This window comes from Plectrocnemia conspersa, unplaced genomic scaffold (genome assembly GCF_051122295.1).
Source record: "Plectrocnemia conspersa isolate PC_06_02 unplaced genomic scaffold, ASM5112229v1 ptg000004l, whole genome shotgun sequence".
In the NCBI taxonomy this organism is placed as follows: domain Eukaryota; kingdom Metazoa; phylum Arthropoda; class Insecta; order Trichoptera; family Polycentropodidae; genus Plectrocnemia; species Plectrocnemia conspersa.
Genome location: NW_028277168.1, coordinates 17942744 through 17967507, shown reverse-complemented (window position 1 = coordinate 17967507; position 24764 = coordinate 17942744). Strand labels below are relative to the sequence as shown.

General features: G+C 30.0%; 4 protein-coding genes across 5 annotated transcripts; 1 reads left to right on the top strand and 3 right to left on the bottom strand.

Moving 5' to 3' along the window:
* Positions 1-40: 40 nt before the first annotated feature.
* Positions 41-7412, bottom strand: LOC148236112 (uncharacterized). Of its 2 annotated transcripts, none has more exons than XM_088184085.1 (16): positions 7225-7412; positions 7074-7155; positions 5803-5928; positions 5391-5668; positions 5133-5318; positions 4470-4647; positions 4239-4395; positions 4028-4171; positions 3605-3959; positions 3377-3537; positions 3173-3313; positions 2950-3104; positions 2723-2893; positions 1439-2656; positions 507-611; positions 41-237 (listed from the first exon to the last, which is right to left on the bottom strand). In XM_088184085.1, the coding sequence occupies exons 1-16, from the start codon at positions 7254-7256 to the stop codon at positions 145-147; spliced, it is 3582 nt and encodes a 1193-aa protein (XP_088040211.1). In that variant the 5' UTR covers positions 7257-7412; the 3' UTR covers positions 41-144. The 2 variants fall into 2 exon arrangements, with proteins under 2 accessions (XP_088040211.1, XP_088040212.1); XM_088184086.1 differs by having other exon boundaries at positions 3173-3304.
* A 458-nt stretch (positions 7413-7870) lies between these two features.
* Positions 7871-10116, top strand: LOC148236111 (uncharacterized). The gene is made up of 9 exons (XM_088184292.1): positions 7871-8033; positions 8186-8351; positions 8412-8455; positions 8523-8678; positions 8752-8840; positions 8913-9032; positions 9420-9521; positions 9588-9657; positions 9726-10116. Exons 1-9 carry the CDS (start codon positions 7959-7961, stop codon positions 9795-9797), a joined length of 894 nt encoding a protein of 297 aa, XP_088040418.1. The 5' UTR covers positions 7871-7958; the 3' UTR covers positions 9798-10116.
* A 1463-nt stretch (positions 10117-11579) lies between these two features.
* Positions 11580-16888, bottom strand: LOC148236110 (uncharacterized). The gene is made up of 12 exons (XM_088184300.1): positions 16579-16888; positions 16368-16517; positions 16173-16309; positions 15518-16094; positions 15358-15442; positions 14400-14621; positions 14163-14335; positions 13622-13753; positions 13339-13500; positions 13074-13264; positions 11862-12466; positions 11580-11802 (listed from the first exon to the last, which is right to left on the bottom strand). The coding sequence occupies exons 1-12, from the start codon at positions 16684-16686 to the stop codon at positions 11588-11590; spliced, it is 2757 nt and encodes a 918-aa protein (XP_088040426.1). The 5' UTR covers positions 16687-16888; the 3' UTR covers positions 11580-11587.
* A 2206-nt stretch (positions 16889-19094) lies between these two features.
* Positions 19095-23094, bottom strand: Snx6 (sorting nexin 6). The gene is made up of 11 exons (XM_088184070.1): positions 23019-23094; positions 22537-22659; positions 22299-22469; positions 22109-22230; positions 21868-22036; positions 20818-20977; positions 20625-20740; positions 20450-20559; positions 20271-20343; positions 19950-20059; positions 19095-19876 (listed from the first exon to the last, which is right to left on the bottom strand). Exons 1-11 carry the CDS (start codon positions 23019-23021, stop codon positions 19783-19785), a joined length of 1251 nt encoding a protein of 416 aa, XP_088040196.1. The 5' UTR covers positions 23022-23094; the 3' UTR covers positions 19095-19782.
* Between the last annotated feature and the right edge of the window lie 1670 nt (positions 23095-24764).

Sequence of the window (24764 nt, the reverse complement as noted above, 5' to 3'; positions counted from 1 at the left end):
ATAAAGTTGGAAGTGTCGAAAAAATAAAATAAAATATATATATATATATATATATTATATAATTTTTTATTAAAATTTTGTATGCAATATAGCGATAATTATATTATAATATTAATTTTATATAAACAATATTTAACGTTGACGTCAATTCTTTTTGTTTTCGGGTGTGAACTTGAACTGTTTTTGCTGCTCGAGCAATTTTTCTAACGGCGATTGTCCTTCAGTCGGCCATTGTGACTGAAAACAAAATATCAGATTACCAAGTGCCAAACAATATATGACATTTATAACAGGTACAATTTCCTTTAATTTTATTATTCATTATGGTAAGTAGTAGCATTTATTATAAATTATTATAAATTTATGAATATGGAAGAACAAAATACTGAACACATATTGGAAATGTTTTTCTTAATATGTTACATATTATATTGTAATGTTTTATATATTGATATTGTAATTTATTTATAAAATAAATTTATATATAAAATAATTTTTAATTATACCTGTTGAGGAGAGCTGACGTTTTTATTTTGCCATGACGATTGAGGACCGTTAAAAAGAGAATATGTATTCATTTCGCTGCTTTCCATTTGACTATGAACAGGAGCCTAAAAAATATACATATACCGTGTAAACAAAGAATTCTTAATTTAAATACTAATAATGGTAACTCATTAGTTGGTATTTAACTAGAATATTTTAAATTAAGAACCACTGATTGGATTCGGAATAAAATATAAGTACAGTAGACCCCCCAATAATACGGTAAATTGGGGATGTGCTATTTGGATACCTGTTACTTTATGTGTGAGCGAGCCGAAGGAGGATATCTCACCACATGCCCTTGATTCGTATGTACGTATTGCAAAAAATTGAATGAGTATTTTCTAGTTTCTCAATCTACCGTGTTATTAGGGGGTCTACTGTACTTATGATTCATTAAACCCAGCTCAGATGGTGTAACTTTTCCGACAATATCAATTTGTGTATAGAAAATATTAATTTTATTTATTTAAATCAAATTAAGACCATCGTGATCTAACAGTACACCCCAATGCTACACCATGGTCAAAACTAATATAAAGTATAACTTTTTTTAATATTTTGAAATGATTCATCCTGGATCAGCTCCTCGTATCCGACAACGTTAGTTACCTATGAAATAAGTTCTTTTAGTGTATGGTTTGAAGGGCATAGTGCAGTTGTAATAAGCATGACAGCTGTATTAAAATAGTGGAAATTGATTAAGTTTATTTAAAGCCCTTTATTATATTTTTTACCATAATCATGACAAATAATTGACTGCAATATTTTTCTCCACTTTAATATAACCTTACAGATGCAAGCCTAGAGTAGTGTAAATACGGTTACTTCTATGGAACATTTAAATATGAATTTTCAGCAATTTCCTTCATAAATCACAATAGATACTTACATTCAACTCTGCCCTGGGATTTCGTACAAATTCTGGTGGTACATCGGTGTTAAATCTGTGCAATGGATTTAACGGCATCTTTATTTCTGGGTTTTTGGCAAACGGTGAGCTCGTAACATCAAGATTAGTATTTCCAGGTGGAATCTGACTCTGATTTGGCTGTTGTAGATTGTAAGGCAGCGGCGGAGGTGGGAAATTTAAATTTTTGAAATCACTAGCAAAATTAGGATTGTTGTAAACTAACTTTTCGGTCCGTTGTTGCATGTTATTGAACAGCTCTTGTTGGTAATTTTTGTGCACGTTCGATGGAAAATTCGGAAACGCGTTCATCGCTATGTAGTTATTATCGATTTTGGCACTTTCCGGGTTCCACCATATGTTGTGAGTTGGTTGATATGGATTGTTTGTATTTTCCGGAAATCTTTCATAGCTGTTCGGATTGTAATTTGATTCACATCCGATAGAACCGAAATTGTGACCGCTATCTGGATATTTCGTAGCAAATTCAGGATTTATCTTGTTCGAGTCTGCCAGTAGCGACGCGCTGGACTGTTCGGTGTATTGCCAGCAGTTTTGTGGGTTTGTATTGTCGTAGCGCATTCTCGGATTGTTATCGTATTTCATGTAAGCGTTGCTCGGATACTGTGGCAAGCCTTTTGACTTTTGCATCGTGACTGCCCTGACGTCTATTTCTTTCGGATTGACCACATCCGGAAAAGAAATCTTGTTTACGTTTACCTGCTTCTGAGGAAAGTACGAATAGCAATCCATGTTAGTATTCAAACAAAAATTTGTTTGATTAGCTTCCAAGTTTATCGGTACATTAGTTGGTTTTCCATCACTCCAAGGTACATAGCTGTTTGTATGAATATTTAAGCTTCTCATGGCCACTTCGGTTTCGTTCGGTATAAAGTTTGAAACATTTTGAGCGCTCATCTGATCTGATATTAAATTCGTTTTAACATCTTCAACGATCGTATCATCCGCATTTATTTTAGCTTCTAAGATGGACGGATCAACATTGACTAAATGCGGATAACCGGCAGATTTATCTTTCAAAGACAAAATTCCACCAGTTTTCTTTCCAGGCGCTAGGATATTAATAGATTTCATCACTTTAGGTTGAAGAATTTTCTTCTTCTCAGGATTTAACGCTTCAATAGCTATGTTATTTTCAGAAATTGAATCTGGAGTCGTGGCAGGTGTTATAAATTTAACCTGTAGAACAATAATGTATAAATATGACAAATAAGAATTGATTCTTCGCTTAATTAAAAAGCTAACCTGCTTGATCTCCTGTGATTCTTGTTTTTTCATTATGGCTTGCATAGCCACATTAGTCCGAACCTTTTTACGGAAAACTATTTCATTAAAGATAGGCGGATCTAATAATGATCCGATATCTGTGCAAATAGCTCCTTCTTGAGACACCGTAGAAGAGCTGCTACCAGTGTCCTAGATAAATATTTAATTTAATAAAAATTTCAATCATAAATCAATTTTTAACATACTTGAGTTTCAAATAAATCTTGATTATTATCTTCTTGAAGTTTGGTGATGTCTGGAGAAGATATTTCAATAGCGTTCGCTCTAGATAATGCCTTTTCTTCACGAGCCTTTTCAAGAGAGCCTTGTGGTTTTAATATGCCGACGCGTTTTTCTTTAACTATAATTAAAATAATTTAGTTACGATAAAAAATAAAGTGTTACATTAAAAATAATACAATTAATCACCCTTTTCTCTAAAATCTGATTCTGAGATTATAATAGGAGGTGGCAAGTGAAGAATTTCTACCGGCGAAATAGAAGTCGGTAGATTCTTACACTTTGGAGAATTGCCATATTTATTTTCATCGTCGCTTACATCTAAATTTTCTAAAACCAAGTAAGTATAAATAGTATAAATTGAATTAATCTATAATGAATAAATAAAATTACCTTCATGCTCCGCCGATTGTTTCAGTTTTAGATTGATAGCTTCGATCAAATGTTTTTCTCTCAATAGAGATAATTCTTCAATTTGCTTTTTCATATCTTGAGAGCACTCGTTTAATTCTTGACTAAGATCAAACTTGAAAATACCTTCCTCAGTATTATACCTGATAAAATAAATAATTTTAACACATTCTACAGATTTTCAACTAAATACATGAAAATAAAACTTACATTTCATTAATAAAACAATTTAAATCCAGCGTCTTACTGTGATAAAACAATTCTTTTATTAATTCGACTATACGGAAAGCTCTCAGTTTATAAATAAACTCTGGATTGTTTTTACATTTCTCCAGTTTTTTCTCCGTTGTTTGGTTCGGTTCTTGTTTATTAGAATCGCAATTATTATCATTATAACACTGGGTACGTAGCTCGGTACAGCTATTTTCTTCCAAGGATCTTTGCTTTCTTACTTTTTTGCCATTGTCGTGTATATGAAGTGACGTATTGCAGAATTTCAGCATTTTTAACTTTATAGGTAAAAATCCCTGTAGTTCTTCATCTTCAGGCAAAGGTAAGGTTGAATCTAAGATTAATAATAAATTTTAGTTAAAATTAAAGTAATGTATTTAAAAATAAATAATAAAGTATTACAATCTTTTCCGGAAAATTCTTGAGTAACCTTTTGCAGATTTGTCGAAAGAGCGCAACAGCTCTGCCATAATTGCGGTCGCGACACAACAGCGGAACTTTTCAATAAATCTGAATTTAGATTAATCCACTCGAAGATGATCTTAACTAAAAAAATATAATAATAAATAATTGGTTTGAATATCAAAGTTTATTTTTTATATTGAATTCTTACTAGCAGGTAAGGCTGGATATAATAAAATATCAGATAGGGTTCTAGTGTGAACTGGTAACAACATCGCTGTCAAAGAACTAATGATCACTTCCAGTATAAATTCCTTCTTCTCTTTATATTTGTTGCTGTTGTAAAGAGCGATATCTAGACAACACATCTGTATTGTTTAAAAAAAAATAGAGTCAATAAATATATGTATGTTATTTTTAAATAATATGATTTTTATTTCACCTCGTTTAGGGTCTCAGGTTTAAGCTCATCCGTAGCGACCAGAGTGATTAGATTAGAGCTTAGCTCAGATATTTGCACTTTCATATTATCCATGTTGGTTTCAGACGTAAGTTTAAAATAAAAATTCAAATAACTATTTATATAGCTTTGTGAATTAAGATGTGTCATTGTAGACTGCCTGAAGAATGAGAGAAAATATATTTTATATTTATCATGGACAATATACCTTTAGGTGCTGTATTGTAAACCATTGTAAAATATTGGAAACCAGTTGTTTACTGAATAGAGCTTGAATAAATGACAAAGTGAAAATCATATATAATATATTGAATAAATAATTCAAAAATCTCAAAGATTCCTCGACTCCGAGCTGAATAATTTTGAAACTGTTTTTGATAACTCTCATCAGATTTCCTCAGTTTTCTCATATTTAGTCCTATGTAATAACTATCAAGAAGTTGAGTTCTGTGGATTACCATCTGCGAACGTAACAAGTAGGAACTACCTGACTTGTCGGTTAAGTGTTAAGTTATTAAGGTGTAACAGATTAACCACCCGTCCATCCAAAAATAATAATATGATTATGAAACAAAAAAGTCCCAGCAAATTTTTTTCGCATACAAATAGTTATTTAATTTATAAGATAGAAAACATTTTACTCACTTTAGTAGCTCTGACGTAGAAGCCAACGTTTGAGATAAATTATTCGAGGCAGGTAGAAATGGACCTTCAACAGAGAGACTTCTAGCGTGATAATAAGCAGCGCCCAACTTATCTCCTCTAGCGGCTCTCAACAATGCAAGTTGATTGTAAGGTTGTCCATTATCAGGCGATATACTTATAGCTTGTCTAAAACATAACATACACAATAAGCGTTAATTGAAGAAAAATCGTAAAACATATAAATCTTTGGTACCGTACCTGTAATAAGAATCGGCCAATTGTGGCTGTCTATTGTAACGAGCGAGATCACCTAGATGCACGAGGCAATATTGGCAAATATACCAACACGACGAAGGCTTCGGAACGCAAGCATTTTTGAAGTCGTTTTTGTAATCGTTAGGATATGAGCATTTATATCTGAGCGGTATTCCCAGTTGAAATGCTGTGCATATCTGATGCAGTAAGCTTATATAAAAACCGGTGGCAGATTGCAATACACATGATAGTAAAATTTGATTTTCAACACGACGAGAGTTCTGAAATAGCAGTAGAATATAGATATTGCTATTTCACAATTAATATTTTAGTTAATGTATAAATTATAATTAAGAAAAAAATATATTTTTCTATGTATTCAGGTATTTTATTATTATATTACTATATTAAATACCTTTTTATCCTTGGCGCATGTTTGTAAAAATTCAATTTTATTTTTGAATCCAAAGTTCCATAGATCTTGTTCTACTTTTTTGTTCAAGGCATAATCCAAGTCGGTCAGCAACACACTCTGATAAGTCTAAAATAACAATATAAGTAGACATTATATTATCAAATTTGAAATTCTTATGAATAATTTAATGTGTTATGTAGTGGACTCCGTTGCAGCAGTTAGAGGCTAAAACTGAATGAAATAGCCTCATTTCTAGAGATCAGTCATGGATTAGCACACTACGTCATCCATGAGATTCTGCAGTTCCACAATCTGCAAGTTGGGTATTACACCAGTTGACTTTGGAATAGAAAGGTGTTTTTTTTATGTAGTGTTCTTACTGGAGATGAAACCTGGGTTAAATACCAATAGCCGAAAACCAAGAGAGAAGGCAGGAAATGACACTATATCATCTGATCAAAATTTAAGGATTTCATTTGATTCCTCTTCTAAATTCACGATTTTTTAATTGCTATAATGTTTTACGAGCAAAATATAAAACTTTTACAACTAAGAAACATTTATACACTGGTTATGATATATTTATTTATTGTTAATATTCCGTTGCAAAACACAATCAAAAACAAGTAAGATATCAGACTGAAATCAAAGTCTGTAAATCTATTAACTATTATTAGAATCAATATGTCACTATGCAGGGCCTAGCATGATTTTTTAAATTATTCATCACAATATTCATGTGACATTACGGAAATCTAAGAAACCCAAATCTGTGATAATTTATCAGAATTATTATTATATAATAATCACTAATTCTAATCTCTTAGACACGAAAGAAATTGAAAAACACTAGTATTCTAATCCAGGTCATTCGGATATTAGTCACCGACCCATACTATCATCTGAAACTTTTTATTATTTACTGTTTACGACATCAACGTTCCTGATATTAATTTGTGTTAAATGGACATAAACGTTAGAATTATAATTATATTTCATTTTGAAAACTGTACATATTTATAATTAATAAAATTATTTTTAAATACATATGATGTATATGTATTAAAAAAAAATTAATTCTAAAACAAATAGATGATGAAATAGATTAGTTAATAAAAAAATATGTTATTGTGACAATCTCCGAGGTGTAATTTTGAAATGGTTGTTTTGTTCTTACGGTTTCCAAAACGATATGTGTAAAGGGAGGAAGGAGAGATGCTTAATATATGTATACAAAATCAATTAATTTATAACAAGTATAAAACAAATACCTTTTGAAGTTGTGTCAAGCACAAAGATCTATTAACGTTGTCTATTTCTTGACTTAATTTGTTCTTAAGTTCTTCAGCTTCCCTGCATGGAACACGTGAATATTCATTAGTATCGTTTTAATTATATTTGAAGATATAATAAAATACTTACACCAAAGCTTGAATGGCAGCTTTGACAACCATTTTGATTTAATCGTTGGATTATTTCATATTATGAATGCGAGAACAAACACAATTAAATAATGCACGAGATAAACTTGTGATCAAAGTCTACCTATATTCCAGGTTATTAACATTTTGATGGATGACGGCTATCAGCGCTTTAGTGTTTGTTGCCATATGAGAAAAATCAGATTTAATCACGCGCAATACATTGCGATAAGACGGAGCTATTTTTTAATACTTTTTATGTTTGAAATATAATAGGGAATAGGGAGGGGGAGAGAACTTACACTAAGCTAGCAAAAATGCGAAGATAATTTTTTTTAAATTTACATATTTAAGTGAAAGAATTATAAGTTTTTGTTATGGCTTCTACATTATATCAAAATAAAAAGAGAACATTTTTACAAAAAAAGCGTTCAACAAATTTAATTGCAAACAAATAAAATCCTTTTTCTACCAGTGAATTTATTAAATATTTTTTTCATTAAATTTAATTAATTTTAAAATAAATAGTAAGGCGTATTGAAGTTATAGTTAAGTTTTACTTTTTAGCTAATGGCAAGATATTTGTAGAGAGCTTAAATATAAAATTGAAATGTAATTTTGTTCAACATCCATTTTTGGTAAATGGCAGCATTTATATAGCATGTCTATTATATCTTCTGGTAATACTCGGATTGTCATGTTTTAGTGGTTGTCTCTCGAGGATTTTACGAAGACATGTGCACTCTGGGTGGTTGGTTGCGCGCGAAGTCCGCTGTGCTTCGTCCTCTGAGACACTCCTCCATATTTCAGGTCATTCGCTGCTTTATTTTTACCGCTAATATTACTCGACACCTTCATAACCTTGAAAAGCCGATTCCCTTAGTTTTCGCTCAGATATATTCACTAATATTTTTTATGAAATAGAATCTTCTATTTTAATAATTTTGTATTTTGTTTTATAGGAAAATGCAAATAACAGAATATTTCATCATCAATCACCAGTAGCACAAAAATGGGAAGAAAACATGACTTCTTCTCCCAAGGTTAACGATTGGGAAAATCTAATATTGTCCAGATGTATTCCGAACATGACTGTGTTTGGAAAAACTAACGCCCACGGTTTCAAAGGTATTGTAAAAATGTAAAAATATTTTATGTTTTTTTTATATACTAATTTTCTCATTGTAGCTGAAACAAGTTTTCTACAGCCAGAAAAATGTCAATTTTACAAGGTAAATGAAAGAAACTAAAGACTGCTATACAAATTGACATTATACTAAAAAAGTTTTAAAAAAATAGGTAACTGAAATTCTCAATGGGAACGAACAAAACAATTTGTTAAATAGTGCTGTATTACGTTGCACAAACGAAGGATCATCAAATACACCGAGCGATAGTCAACAAGGTCCAACCGAAGAACAGCTGAATGCTGTTTTCGAAAAGTTATCAACAACGGTCTATATTTATATTAAATTCATCATATACTATTTATTCATCAATATAATCCATTATATATTTTGTTTTATAGTTACCACAATTGTTTTTCCAATCACATGATTATTCTATGTATAATCCAAATTTAGTTTTCATAAATAATATCAAAGGGATTAAAACAGAGTGAGTAGTAAAAATTGTAAAAACTGTTGTGATTTATATTAAAATAATCTATTAATTGGTTTTTTTTTATAGAGGTTTACCAAATTATGTAAAACAAGTTGCGATTCTGCGTGCAGTTGGTCATTTTAAATTTGGTTATATTAAATTTGAAATTATTAAAATAACCAAAAGAGAGAAAGATGCATCGGTTATGTAAATAATTTTTCACAATCATTTGCCATGCAACTATATACCGTTGATAAATGATTATTGTGATTCTGTAATGGGAGCAAAATTATCGATTCAAATGCAGATCTGTTTTTTTTAATACTACGATATTTACTATTAATATTGCTTTTAAAAATTAACATTTTCTACCAACATTCCAATCTCAATATTTACGATTGCATTATGATTATTTGAAGAAAAAACAATAATGTGTATTAAAATAAGATAAAACTTACTTATCTTTATTATTTCATTTAGAATCGGTTATTGTTAATTATCATTGTATAATTATGTAAATTATCAGAAATATCGTTGCATGGCAGTCAAGTATGTAAGGTTACATTATTATTACATTATTTTAAAACATTTTAGTGTAAGATGGCGTATTCGTGGCATCAGTAGTTTTAGAGCTCTAGTTTTGGTTTGGAAATATAGATTATGGCGATTGAGGGAAAACTTGAGTGAAAAAGAAACGTATGTTTTTTTTTATCAATTTACCTAAGATGAACAACCTTTTTTTATTATTTATTATTCTTTCAGGTGGTATGACGGTTTATCAACATTTTATGTCGGTTCTGATGGTCTAATAATAAAACACGTTGCTGATAAGGTAAAGCCAAATAAATATTATTAAACAATATCATTTCGTTTTAATGTATGTTAAAATTATATTTTTAGATGATGCCGGATGAAGAAAATATAGTAGATGAAATTTTACCAAAGGGATCCATAGCTCCAAAGCTGGCATAACTCCAGATAGGATAGTCAACTGACAGATTATTATCTTGCTTTCGACCTTCATTTCAGTACAATATCACATATACCACTAATAAACACTAAGCTGTTAAATAATCAATAATCAACATCAAGTGATTGTTGTTTCGATACTATGTTTTGCAACTGTCATAATCAAATGTTATTTTTTTTTAGTATAAAGAATATTTTTTAAATGGTTTGTTTGAACTTTAGTAGGAAGCTTATATACATATCTGTAATGTGAAGCAAATGGTGTCGCTTAGTGAATGTATTGAAATTAATTTATTTAATTCAATAAATTGTTTTTAAAAATTCGACGGTCTTTATTTATGATTATTATAACACAAGCTATGATTACGAGTATTGAGTATTATAGATAATGAATATGATATTTATATTGTTATTAAAATATTTGTATTTATTAATGTCATTAAAAACAAATTTATTAATCAAGTATAATGCAAGCATCAATAAAATCATTAATGAATTAATAATGTACATATTTTCTAATAATGAAATATGACGTTTAGAATCAATATCAAATGTATTACATTAAGTTTCGAATAAAATTCATTATTTTATATTGCTAGTTTCCATTAATTTTTAATAGATATATATTTTTTATATATTAAATTTAAGTAGTATTATATTATTATTTTAGCTCTAGATTTAGATGTATCTTATTTAAATATTACGTAAATGTCTTAATAAGAAAATCAAACTCCATCAAAGGCAGTATAGAGGGGAATTAGTAATATAAATCTTAAATTTAAATCTGGCACTTGGAAAATACCACGGATGTGGAGCCGGAGTCGTAAAAAATCGACCGTCTTTTACTCCTTTTTATAATTATTTTTAACGCATTGAGTGGACTTAAGAGCGTTCATTTTTCGCACTTAAAATAGTCAAATCTGATTTAAGGGCTTCTTCAAATTCAGTTTAAATCACAAATGGAAAAGATTAAATTTCGATCTAGTATTATTAAAGATTTTAGGTTAGATTTAGTCGACCAGGCAAAATAAAACTAATGAAACAAGCATTTTCCTTGCAAGTATAATTATTAAATTTTAATGTATCGTTTTATTTAATATATGTATTTATTAATTATCACTCGATAACGAGCATTTCCACTATGAGGGTGACGGCACTATTTTATTGCTTTTGACGTGAATTTTTGACTTCTGAGAAATGATAATTGTTTTTTTGCGTTCTCATATTGTTTGTCTCAAATTTGGTTTAGATATGCTTCGTTTGATTCTCGCTTATTTAAGTCGTAATTTTGATATTAATTTTTTTCAACATAAAATCGTTATCAAAATTAAAGGAAATACTAAAAAAAAACAAATATATTGGTTGAAAATACAGTGGATAAGATTTTTTAGAAATGGACCTTGTAAAATGTAAAGATATCTTTAGGTAATGAAAATAATTTTCACTAATTAAAGTTGTCTTTAATATTTTGGGATCTATAGCCCAAAAGAAGCTAAAAAATCAGTGAAGTAAGATTATTTATAAAGGAAAAATAAAAATATATTATGGATTTGCTACAATTAAAACAGAATAAAGCAATTCTGTTGTAGAAAAATAAATACATTATTTATCTTATCTTTGTGACAAACGTGCAAAATTGTTATTATAAAATTCAATGTTTTAAAAATTGATGTTATTAAAATTATTGTAGCAATACGTAAAATTTATTATAATTCATTACTGTTTAAATTTATTTTTGTATTACGACCAAGTAGATACATTTACATTGGAACTTAATTAAGTACATTTTTAATTTATTTGTTTTGTGGATCATCCTTTTGTGCGGCTGAAAACAAAGCTAATGTAGTATCGTCCAATTTTTCCTCAGATTGTTGAAATATATTCAAGCTTCCTCCACTAGGCGAATCATCGCTGACAATTATTGATTCAGTTTCTTTACTTAAAGAATCATCTCTTTCCAAAATTTTATTCTCGTCCTTTTTTGCCAACTGAGGCAAAGGAAATGTACCTACAAAATTGCAATTATTAGATTTCTAATACAATATAAACAACTACAAAACTTCCTACCTACAACACCTTGCAAGTTATAATTTTCATTGCCGTTTTTCAACGGCTTAATAATTTTCTTCTTCTTGTCCGGCATTTGACTTTTAGCTAACGACCACGAAGGGGGTGCAACATTGAACGATTCCCTTTTTATCGGTTCCAAGAGGCCTCTCTTGGGTCTGTTCGCCTCGACCAGAAATGGATTGTTTATATCTCTTATGTAATTGGGATCATTTTTATATGAATATTCTTCTGAATCTATATTACTTTCTATCTGAGTAATTTCATCATTTTGACACACCTTATCCGAATTACTTTCAGACGAATTTTCATCTGATCCTTTCAAGTTTTGCGGTATAAAACGATTCTCTAAACTACCCAATCGATTATCGTCGTTCCGATTCGCCAGTTTATCACTTGTACCACTTTCAGTGCTGTGCTGAGTCGAAATGGATAATTTTGGTCCGATATTATTTATCGTCAATAGATCAATATTGTGATTGCTGATTTGACTTATTGCCGATTCTTTTGATCTAAAGTCATTGTTTGGGTATGAACCCATTAAATGGAAAGGTGGTGCTGTCGGCAATTGATGATGTATTCCCCCAATCAATTCCTCGGTCCTTCTATAAATTATTTATAAAAATGTAATTGAATTACTTAAATTAAATATTAAGTATTTTAAAACTACAAAAATTGAGAATACAATTTTAGAATACTGTTCAGAATTCACAGTCGGTAGGCAGCATTTAACAAAACCGTTTCATTAGTCTGCTTTTGTCATACACTTTGAAACTGTGTCATTGTTTTGCTGATACTCACAACATATGGACGTATTTTTACTAGTACTAATAACGAATTTCTTAAAAAATGAGCGATACTTGCGCCAATCAATGTATAATTCACTGAATTCAATTTATGGATATAAGGGATGATGTCAGTTTTAGCACGTAAATTTACTCAATTAACGAAGGAAAAGCTTCCAGTCATTAAGTTGAGTTCTTAAATTTTCTGTATTTTTTGAACTAATCCTTAAGGTTGTAGCCCTATAATTCTGCCGACGAATTTAAATCCATCGAAACTGTACTGTTCGATTGAGTCAACGATCATGAATGGTACACTTAAAGATGAGAATATGTTTATTTCCAAGCCTAGTTGTTTCTCAGCTATTTGCCTTCAATTCACATTGACCATATTTAATCTTATGTAAAGAATTCATGTAAATATAATTACCTAGTCAGAGGAATTATCACTGAAGGATGCAATCCCAAATTATTTCCATTTGCTGTCATATATATGTTGTGTCCAAAGTTGTCCATTGTAGAATTGCCGGCGACGATACCAGCTACTTCCATTACGCCAATTTGTGTTGTGCGGACATGATAAGGAAAATTCTTATTTGCGAATATCGGTAGTGTAAGTAACTGTAATTGTACAGAATAGTAATAAAGATTGCGTATTTGTTTTTTTTATTATAAAAATGAATTAGTATACATACCAGAAAAGTTATATGTCCACAGAATGTTATCAATAGTAGAACTGCTATTACAACACTTTCCCGTACCCACTTATCTATGTAATTATTGGCCGTCAATATAAATAGAGGTCCAGCGTAAAACCACATTGTTCCACACAAAGAGAAAGGATAGTAAAACACCCCCTAAAATTAAGATATGAAAGAGATTTTTTTTAGTAGACTTTTTGTAAAGAGAATATTTGTATCTTCAAAAGGTCTGATATTTAAAGACATTATTATATTATTAATACTTTTTCTTAGTTACCTTCTCGGGGTATTTTTTTATGGTAAATATAAGGGCGTAGACAAACATGAACCAACCACATATTCTTAGAACGATTAAACAATATCCGACTGGGCTTTCATACAAATACAAGACTTCGCCAGGATCAAATTCCTGCAATGGAAAATAATTTATTAACATATCATTATATAAAAATGAAGATTAGGATCAATATCAGACATGTCACATATACTTTTATCAGCACATCGAATAAAAAATCATGAAATGGAAATTTAATTTTGCACATGTCTTAATTTGTGTCTGAGAACAAACCTATTCTTATTTGATTTTATTATTCCGATAAAACTAAAATAAACAATAATCGAGATAACAACCAGTGGTATCATGGAAACAATCAAACTCTATAAAGTAACGGCTGATCACATGGCCTCTGATTGGTTGTTTTTATTTATTTAACATTAATTATGACACATCTGCATTTGAAATTTAAAACGGGTTTTTAAAATATAATGGTAAATTTGTTTGATATTGTCCTATACTTTTTTATCATAATTTATATTACCTTTGCTTGATAAATAAACAAAGACGTGTATGTAATTGTATAAGTACACACGAAAACGGTGAGTTTCACGGTGAACGCGACTTTCAAACGTGCTCTTGTTATAGTGTATCCTTTTGCCATAAGCACCAGCAGTAATAAATATTGTATTTCTGATGCTCCACAAAGCAACTGACCTAAATGTATAATATTTAATATTTAAATTAAATTATTTCAGTCTTATATAATAATTACTCCTACCAAAAGTTTTTGTAGTATTTGCTCCAACACCGTTAACCGCATATTTCACATATGAAAGACTCTGTAAGAGAATACCGCCTAGCTGAAAGCATACTGACGAAACAAATAATTTGTACGTGGTGTGTAACATTTGTCGCGTCTTTAATTCAACGCTGCATAACACAATTGCCATCATCATTAGCACGTATGCGAAACAGAACGCCATCAGTATCGGAAGAACATCTGTAAAACACAAAAACTTTGGATTGTGGAGTATATATTTACATAATAATGTTTTAATGATGCATATGCAGTTTCAAATTGTACTGTGGTTATCTAGGATATGCTTCTAATAAATCTGGCACTCTGAATCAGTGATTTCTGACTGTTTTTTTAAAGAACATCTTTTTCAACTTGCTTTGAAGTAATATATCAGTATTTTGCTTAAGGCACTAGTAGATATTAATTAGGCATTTTCATACATACCAATATAAATTTGACAATTAAGAATAGCTTGATAACAATCTTCAATGTCATTAACAAAATTTAATATATGTTCAAAATTTGATTTTTTGGTGGTTCATGTATTAAAATTAGTCAACCAAAGTATTTGAAATATTTGCGATTATAATAACTGCAAACTTATTTTACTTTATAAGCAGAGGCATTTGCACGTCCCTGTTTATATGTTCAATTCAAAGAAAAAACTTTTTGGGTGGACATCAGCAGAAAATACGATGTTCTCTAATAAGGCGCTAAAGTTTCTAACGCCATTTACAAGTGGTTGATAGATAGGGTTTTCTTTTTTTGAACGCAGATCTAGGTTTAAGATTATAATCGGCATTAGTTGAACTATATTTTTTTAAAAAAGTAGAATGATCGCACTGAACATCTGTTAAAGTTAAATTACGGTCTTTAAATCACTTTTTTTGTGTAATTTGCATTAAAATAACATCACAAAATAATTGTATATACTAACAAAATTCATCAGCAGAAAAATGTTCATGCCAGTAGTCGCCTGGTGGTCCATTAGTCATTAAGAATTTGTACTTTACGTCTAAACCCTGAAAGTTATTATGTATTAATTTAAAACATCCTTGAAAATATGGAGTACCACAATTTAATATATGTATAAATACCTTATTCTCGTTACAATTACTAATGGCAATGAACCACCATCGTTCTCTCACTGAACGGAACCTCCGCATGTTATGACACGTGACGATATATTTGGTTTTCCTCTTCCCTGTTGTTAATATGTTATAAGGCGGTCGGGGAGGACTCGGATTGAACTTTTTAATTTTACCTCTATCGTATCTGTGTATATCGCGTTTGAATACATTTGACTTTATCTTTTTGATTATGTTGTTCTGCGATGTAAAAAGTGTTTCAACGTCTTTCAAGTTGCTTAAAATATCCGAATCGTTTAAGTTTCGCTCAAGCTGTGCACCAATGGTTGGCAATATATCTTCAAATACTTCAAAATCTTTTTCTATTGATTCGGTAACGTTCGTACTTGATTCATCATACGTGTAATTGAACATCGATGATGAAAGGCTTATAGATGCATCAGTGGATAATGTGTTTATTAAGAATTGATCGTAATATGTAGGATCTTGTGTGAAGCCTGAGTTGAACGAAGGTTTTGTGTTATTTATATCATATTTTTTAGAAGCATTTGCAGCATTGTGATGTTGAACAGCTTTCTGAGTTGAACTGTAAAATATAATATTTTACAATAATACTATATATTAATATACAATAATACAAAATCTAATGAATAGTATAGAATACTTAGTTATATTTTGAGTGCTATCGTCGACTGCTTTCAAAACACATCCTGAAAAGTCGTTCTCTGGATACCACGTAGAAAGAGGTATAATTTGATTTTGTCCTAATTTATTTAGCACTTCTTCTCTTTCGTTACAGTTCTATAAATTCATGCATTCAATTTATCATTTACAATATATTATTTCAAATTTTTTATACCTTGTTGCTGTGATATATACTCGGCCATTGCGTTTCATCGTCGTAGTACAACAGAAGATTAGGTACGCCTAGTTCATGGTTAAATTCAATGTGGTATTCAAATTGTCCATCATAAGACAAAAAACAAAACCTTGATAAGAATGCCCAGTTCTAGAAAAATGTGAAGTTAAAATTTGCGAATGAATCATATATTTTTTATGAATGTAAATACCCGCGATGTTTTTATATGACCTTCCACCCATTTTGCATTAGAACATCTTAGTAAATAGCACAATGTTAAGCCTATATATAATATTACTGCGTTTATATTAGTTTTCATTTTATATCAAAGGATAATTTGTTGATGTGATTGAGCAAAGATTAATATTCAAGTAAAATTAATGTAAAATGAAGGAATGAAGTAAAAATGATGTATTTTCCGGTAAATAGACATTCAGAGTTGTATATGAATTTCTTGATACTGTGTTGATAAATTAAATAGTGGTGCGTTACTATGACAATCGATTTTCAAAACATACTTTAAGAAAAAAAAGCTAACCTAACAGTTAACATATATATTTTTATTGATTAGGTATCATTAATGTAGATATTTTTATTTTATAATTTCAGTTTCATAACAATAATGAAATACAATTTTTAAATAAATATGTAAGTTAAATCTGGTTGTATAATTTGTTGCAAAAAGTTGCGAGTACTCATCCAGTAACAAGCTACATAAAATAAGTTATAAGACAAATTTTGTAACATATTATATAACAATGTTACAAAATTTGTCTTAGATATAGTTTGAAGATTCATATTTTGTAACGAAGAAATTTTGTTCTCATAACTTTAGCTACTGATCATCACAGTAAATTGCCCACTCACAAGTCACGAGTCATTATAATAGGTGTATTAGAGGTGCTACTGGGTGGGGGCTATTCATAATTCATTCTCAAAAAAAAAATTATTTGTTTCAAAACGTGTGTAATATTAGCAAATATTTCTTAAAACGAGATTAGTATGTACTATAGAAGGGTTTGTCCTTTTTCGGTTTATGACAGCAGAGAACGGTTTATGAAATTTCCTCGTACGTAAATTTCTAGTTCTTGCCGGCATAATCTGTATACCTACTTTTTTCCAAGAATGGTATAATGAAGTGGGCGAAATTAAATTTTTAATGTGTACATATTTTTTAGCGTAAATTTTGATTCTTATTTATGTACATTATTTAATTCTACAGGGTGGGGGCCATTTCCTCTGTTCCCCCTCCCCCTTGGATCCACCAGTGAGAGTGAGTGTATGTGGTATATACATACATATTAAATTAATATTATATAAAAAATAAAGGTTATCGAAATAGAATAATATGGATTATTTAAATTTAAAAATACTCATTTTTTGGATGAACGATAATTTTATTTTTCAATAATTTGCAAACCAAAATAAGGGCATTCTTAAGCTTACAACTTTCAAAGTGTATCTATAACCTATACTATACACAGAAAAAACATTAATGGTAATCCATTAAAGTTAAACTTTTATCTTAATTTTATAAAATAATGTTTAAAAATTGGGATTGTTGTCCCAAAATCCCATAGGGATATTTTTTCTAGTAGAAATATATATGTACTGGTGAAAATGTATTTGGTATTCACTAGTGAAAATATACCTTCACAAAAAAATACACACTCACTGTAATATTTATACATCAGTTAACAAACTTAGGCAAATAAATTTTAATGGACCCTTAGACGTTCTTGCTACGATAAAATCTAGTAAAAAAATTGGTAAATAAAATATATTCATGCAATCTTTTAATCATGACATATTATATTTAATAATAACATCTTAAGTGCTTTAGTATTTTTTTTATTATTATTACTAATACTATCATTATTATATTATTTTATGTCTTTTTTATTATTTCAATTAACACTTCCATTCTGTTTTCCTCTACTGGTACATTAGGTGGTTTGAAGGGCCTCACTACACCTAAATCTGGTCCTGGGTCCACAAGCCATCCGTTGCTTGTCCGCGAAACATTAATAAATAAAGCGGAATGTTCGCCAGTGTAATAGTAACAAATCGCAGCATTCTTGAATTGGGATCTATAATTTGGAATCTCCGAGTAAATAAATACTCCCTATTAATCTAAGAAGTTCAGAAATGATTCTTGTGATATCTTTATATGAATATATTTAGTTGCAGAAAGTTGTATGTCGCTAAGCATTTATTCAAACTACTTAAGGGTGCTGTCGACAATCCAACTATTCTCAATTCCAGTTTTGGGTTCAAGAATGTCTTTGAATTATGATTCCGTCTTCTTCTGATGTCAGTTAGAGCCAAGGCGTCCAAACTAGTCAATTTGTCTATGACCGTAGCCATTCAGCTCCTTAATACTCTGGCATTGCACATTGATCTATGTAATGTCAGCTACAAAGAGCTGGTTTGATTCGTATTATCTGATTTTAATATTTTTTCTTCTATATACTATTATTTTTTATCATCGTGACGCATCGAGTCATATATTAATGTTTTGGATATAAGTCAATGCATCCCAGATGTGATAGTCTTTACTCAATAATAGTAAATAAAAAAATATATTTAGTCATATATTGCTCATTTGACATAGGCAATCCCAATTTAATAATGCAAGTAATGATTTTATGATTTATATTATGTATCGTATTTATTTAAGTGATTCATGCATGTGTCAAAATGAATAGTTGGAGTAGTAAAACATAATTTAAATATCATATATTTATTGTGAGTTATTTTAAACAAAATTTGAATATTGAATAGAATAAACATATCTATGTAAATATAATTCGATATAAATAACTCAACATATTTGCTATGCATATAAATATAATGGAAATCTCTCGATGTAAAATATTTTATGCTGTTTGAAAATAATATTAAAATAGAAAGCCCGACATTGAGCCGTAAAATATTTTCAAATCGTGGAATATACATAGAGAACTAGCATTTCTATGTTAAAAATAATACGCTAACAAACTAAACATACATCAAACCTCGCACATAGTATTCGTAAAAAATGCATCATATATGATAATAAAGGAATATATTAATACGCATCATATTTATAAACGTTTCCGACAATAACAAATTATGTGTATTAAAAATAAAATCTAATCTTCAACATTTAGAATGTTCGAAACATAAAGCAGTGCAAAAGAGCTAAGAAAAGAAAACACGTGTAGAATGTTGTCTTAACCCATTTTTAAAAATATATAATTTTATTAGATATTGTATAATGTCGAAAAAATATTTTTTCGCATATATTTTGAAATAAACAAATTTTTCATATATGCCATATACATCATAATAACAGTAAAATGGAATATTTACAAAATCCATTATCTACAGCAGTCCCATATTTTTTATATATATATTTATATCTTCGCATTCATTACTGACACTCTTGTAATGCTAATATCGACCTTCTGAACAACTCTTGTTGAGCACGAGCGTGTTTTATCTCCAACTCAGCCATTTCAATGAGACTGTAAAAAAACAACATAATAAACGTTTAAGAATTATATTACAATAGAAAAATTTAAAAAAGTAAGAAATCACCTTTTTCTGAAAGCACTGACACGTCTAGCTCTAAAATCGATTAATTCTTCACGACCCCGAGCTGACATTGCGCTGAATTTCGCACAAGCTGCAGATTGAGCCTGTTCAGCCTATTTAAAATTATTGCATATTAGATTCTATATTATATAAGCTATTAGAAAGTGAAGTAAATTAAAACATAATTAGCGCTGACAATATTGGTAAACTAACAAACCTCTTGAACTTCCATCGGCTGGCAGTAAATTATAATATAAATTTAATCAATTACACGTAACTAATCATGTACTTCCGTTTTGATCGTTTAACTATACTCATACTTACAGCGTGAACGTCCTTATTTTTAGCACGAGCTTTCTCTAAATTTCTATTTGCTCCTTCATAAGCTTGCAAGCACCTGAAAGAAATAATTAAAACATAAGCATTAAAATGTAAATGTACAATACTGAAGTCCTATAAAATTTACAATTAGTCAATGTACACTTATATAGATAAATTTATACCTTAATCTTCTAAAAACTAGGCACTTAGCGGCGTGTGAGTCCCGATGATAATAACGGAATGTATCGGCCAACTTCAGATCCTGATCGGATGCAACACGTCCTTCGATTTTCTACAAATATAAAAAAAAACATCAATAAAAAAAGAATAATTACAATTATCAAAAGCCGAACATACCCTGCACTTTTCGAAGGTTTCCGAAACTTTAGTGAGGTATCTTTCCATCGGCGGTTGTTCCAAAGTTGCTAAATGTAAGATCGAACTCGAAAGTTTGATATATGAATCGGCAACCTCTGTAAATATATATTTTATTGTATATATTTTATAACAAATTATTAATCTAGACAAACGTATTCCTATAAAGTTATACCTTTGTGTTTGCTCGTCATTTTATCGGCTCTCTGAGTCGCTTCTTTTAAACAACTATTATATTCTGTTAAGAAATTCATCTCCTGTTCGAAGAAATCGTCTACGTCGCGAACAGTCGTCTTTAGGTAAATTCCATCTGTTGTATTACCAAACGATTTTACCTGCAAAATAGTAATTTAAATTGTAATAAATACTGCTAAGATTTCTTATTAGAAATGTTTTCTCTGAATGTATATGTAAACACTGTCTTGAAGCAAATTTTTTTTATCCAAGTTTTGAGCCTCTGGAATTATGGATATCGATTTTTTTCAACTATTTTAATTAATATAGTATTAGTAACACATTTGGCTAAAGCGCTAAATGAAAATGTTACAGTAAATACGCAGTTTAACATGTGATTTTGTTATATGAATTTGAAACGATGAAACGCACAAAATTGTGCATATGGTATTCAATGTGTTAATACCACTTAACCGATGGTCATATTTGCTATAGAATCGACCTTTTTTGACTTTCGATATTTAACCTTAGCGAGACTAAGCGGGGTACATTTGTAACCCAAAATTCTTGTTATTTTAACCATTTGTTAAATATTAATAATGCCTATCTGATATTTATTGTAATCTACGAATGGAACGAGAAAAAGAAAATAATAATGATATTGAAATTTTGAGATTATTAACACTAGATTTATGGCACCCGTCAAATTGATGGGTTTCTGATTCGATTTGTATTACAGTATTTTTTTTTATGACATTTTATTATTAAACAATGCAAATATGTTACTATTTTTATTTTCGGAAACTTCTTATTTTTGAATATCTGGTCACTATATAACTATTTTTAATGACATCCGTTAAATTAACGAGTTTAGACTCGTTATCCTAGTGTTAATTTTTTTACGATTCGGTGTTGATTTTTAATAGTTAATTTTATTCGAATATAAAATATTATAAAAAAAAGTTTTAAGAGAAGAAGTTATTCATTGTTGAGAATACTATTGAAGTATCTCTTACTATGATTATGGTGTTCGATCAGATAATATACTTACAATTCCTCCGAGTATATCCAACTTTCCTCTGGGTTTAGCGCAGAGATCCTGATTATATTCCAAAAATACTCTCAAATTGGAATCATTTCTAAAGACAGGATGAGCCGCTAATCGAGTCAAAAATACTTCATGCATCGCTACCGTCTTTTTGAATGTAGCCAAGTATTCACTGAAATATAAGAATAAGTTACTTATATATTATTATATTAGACATAAACAAGTAACACAAAACAATACATACTCTTCCAATTCTTCCTTCATTTTAAGAAATTCTCCTTTAGTGAGAGCACCTTCTCCTTCGCCTAAGCGTTGTAACTTTTCACGGCTAGCGTCGAAGTCTGGACGTGGAGGTGCAGGAGGTATCTGTAAATTAGTCGATTGATTATACGCCACTTTGTAATGTAGAAAAGTTTTAATCCATTTGAACTCACAATAAATCCGGCATATTGCTCGTTTTCTTCGAACCTATCATGTAGCCAAATGAACTCTTCGTGTTGACGTACAACGAAAAAGTCTGATTTTTGAAACTCAGGCAGCGTCGTCTTGGTGTGAACGGTAAATTTAACCTTATCTTTTTCGCTAAGCGCATCCGATATATCGACCTTTTGGAATAATACAATACCGTATCATTCACAGTTTTAGCTGCGATATGAATGAACGTAATCTCACCATTAGACTGTTATCGACCAATGAAACATTCTCGCATTTGACGCCTTTGACGGGAGCCGATCTGTTTTCATTTTGTTGAAGTGAAACCGGATTAACTGGATAAGTATGTTCGTCTATCGTCTCCTGTGAAAAAATATTTAAATATTGATAACGAATATTAAATTGACATATTATATATTGCGATAGCGGTTTTCGGGTAAAATGATACGGCCGACGAACTTGTTATCTGACATAAATGAAAATCGACGAGTTCAATATTGCTATGCAATTAAAATGACGCAATTCGTTTATCGAACGTATTGCAAATCATTCTCGACTACTATAGAAGGACCTAACAATGTATTTTACAAAATTATCATCATGATTAATATGTTGACGTTGCCAACGCGTTGCATATTTATGTTTACATTATCAATAAATTAGTGTAGTTAATATAGATCTAATAACTGTTTGTTGGTGTATAAAATACTTTTAGTACGTACCATGATCGGATGCAAACGGCAAATCTAAAATATTGCACACACAACCCGCCCGTCTTCTTTACATCAATGTTGCCATATGTGACAGTTACAAAATATTTAATACAATTCATTTACTTTTTTGCCAAATAATTAGTAACAAAACTTTTCAGAAAGAAGTTTAAAGTATTGTTGATAATTAAAGTAAGTTTACCCAGCGGCGTAACTAGAAAAAATTGCCCAGCATGCAAAACTTATTAAAACCGTATAGAGTTATCTATGGAGAAACGTTAAAAATTATTACCACTATATAGCATTCATAAAATGGCGAAAATTTATTGTTGACTTCCACGTCGCCAGGGCTGTCACAAGCAAGTTGTGGATGGCATTACGGTCTTATATTACGGCAAGGTACTATGGCACATAAAAGGTAAACTCCCTCCTTACTATTTTTTGTTGCAAGAAGACAATTAATAAACTGACAGGTATTAAATGTCCTTCTTTCTCGCCTATAGATTTGCAAATTCTGAAAAAATATTTTTTGTTCACTTTATATAATATAAATTAAGTACAGTAGAACGCCTCACATCTGTATCGAATAAATACATAATTTTATATGTAAAAGTTACAAATATTTTAAACAAATTTTATAAACGTAAATAAATATCGGATCTCTTTAGTAGTTTGTTTTATGCGGAATTACGTATTAATGATTAAAAATTCTAAAATTGTCTAAAAGGAATTAAAGCGGGTAATGTGAAAATAAGTTGACGTGGGGCGGAAAAAATATCGACTCGTCGTTAACTTATCCTTTTCTGCAATGTGTAACCAGTACACATTGCTTCAAATAATTTAAATATTTATATAAATATAATAAATGCTTGAATAAGATATAAAAATAACCACGCATCGTCGCAAAATCGAGGATAAATTCATCAATTTTTAGATGCATTTTTGCAAAAAAGATTATTTATTATTTCAAAACTACGTTAAATTTAAAAAATATTATAGCTATCCCTATTGATATTACTACGGACTTCTGATAGGAGAGTATTGGTCAAAGTATATTCAAAACAAATTTCTGTCAACAGAAGGGGGCAAAAACAATTATCCCTTCTCAGAATTTAAAAATTCACGTCAAAAGCAATAAATTGTCGTAGTGGGAATGCTCGGTAGCGAGTGTTTTCACTGCGACGACGATGGCACGATTTTATTGCTTTTGACGTGGATTTTTGTCTTCTGAGAAGCGATAATTGTTTTTTTGGCGAAATTCGATTTATATGTGCTTTATTTGATTTTCACTCGTAATATTGCTATAAAAAACTTAATATAAACTCTTGATAATCGAGCGTTTTCACTGCGATGGTACGATTTTATTGCGTACATTATCATTAAAAAAATATACATTATCATTAAAAAAATATAACGAGAGATCGTTTAAGAAGATATATAATGTAAGACTTGACGTAAGAATATATTTAAATTTTCCGTTTTCTATAAATGTATTGTCTTGGGTTATTAATATATACATATTTGGCGGTCTTTTTGGGGTCCTTCGATCACAAGGGCCTGCTTGCGTTGCATTCCGTAAAAAATAGTGATAAATTATGTTTAAAATGCTGCTGAGGTATACCAATAGGCAGTTTTGTTCTTAGGGAATTGATCATTAGCTTGCGTACAAATAATGATTGCCCCTTCTCCCTAATTGATTACTACAAAATTATACGTATTTAAGAAACATAAAAATATTTTGTATGGAATTAAGCAGTG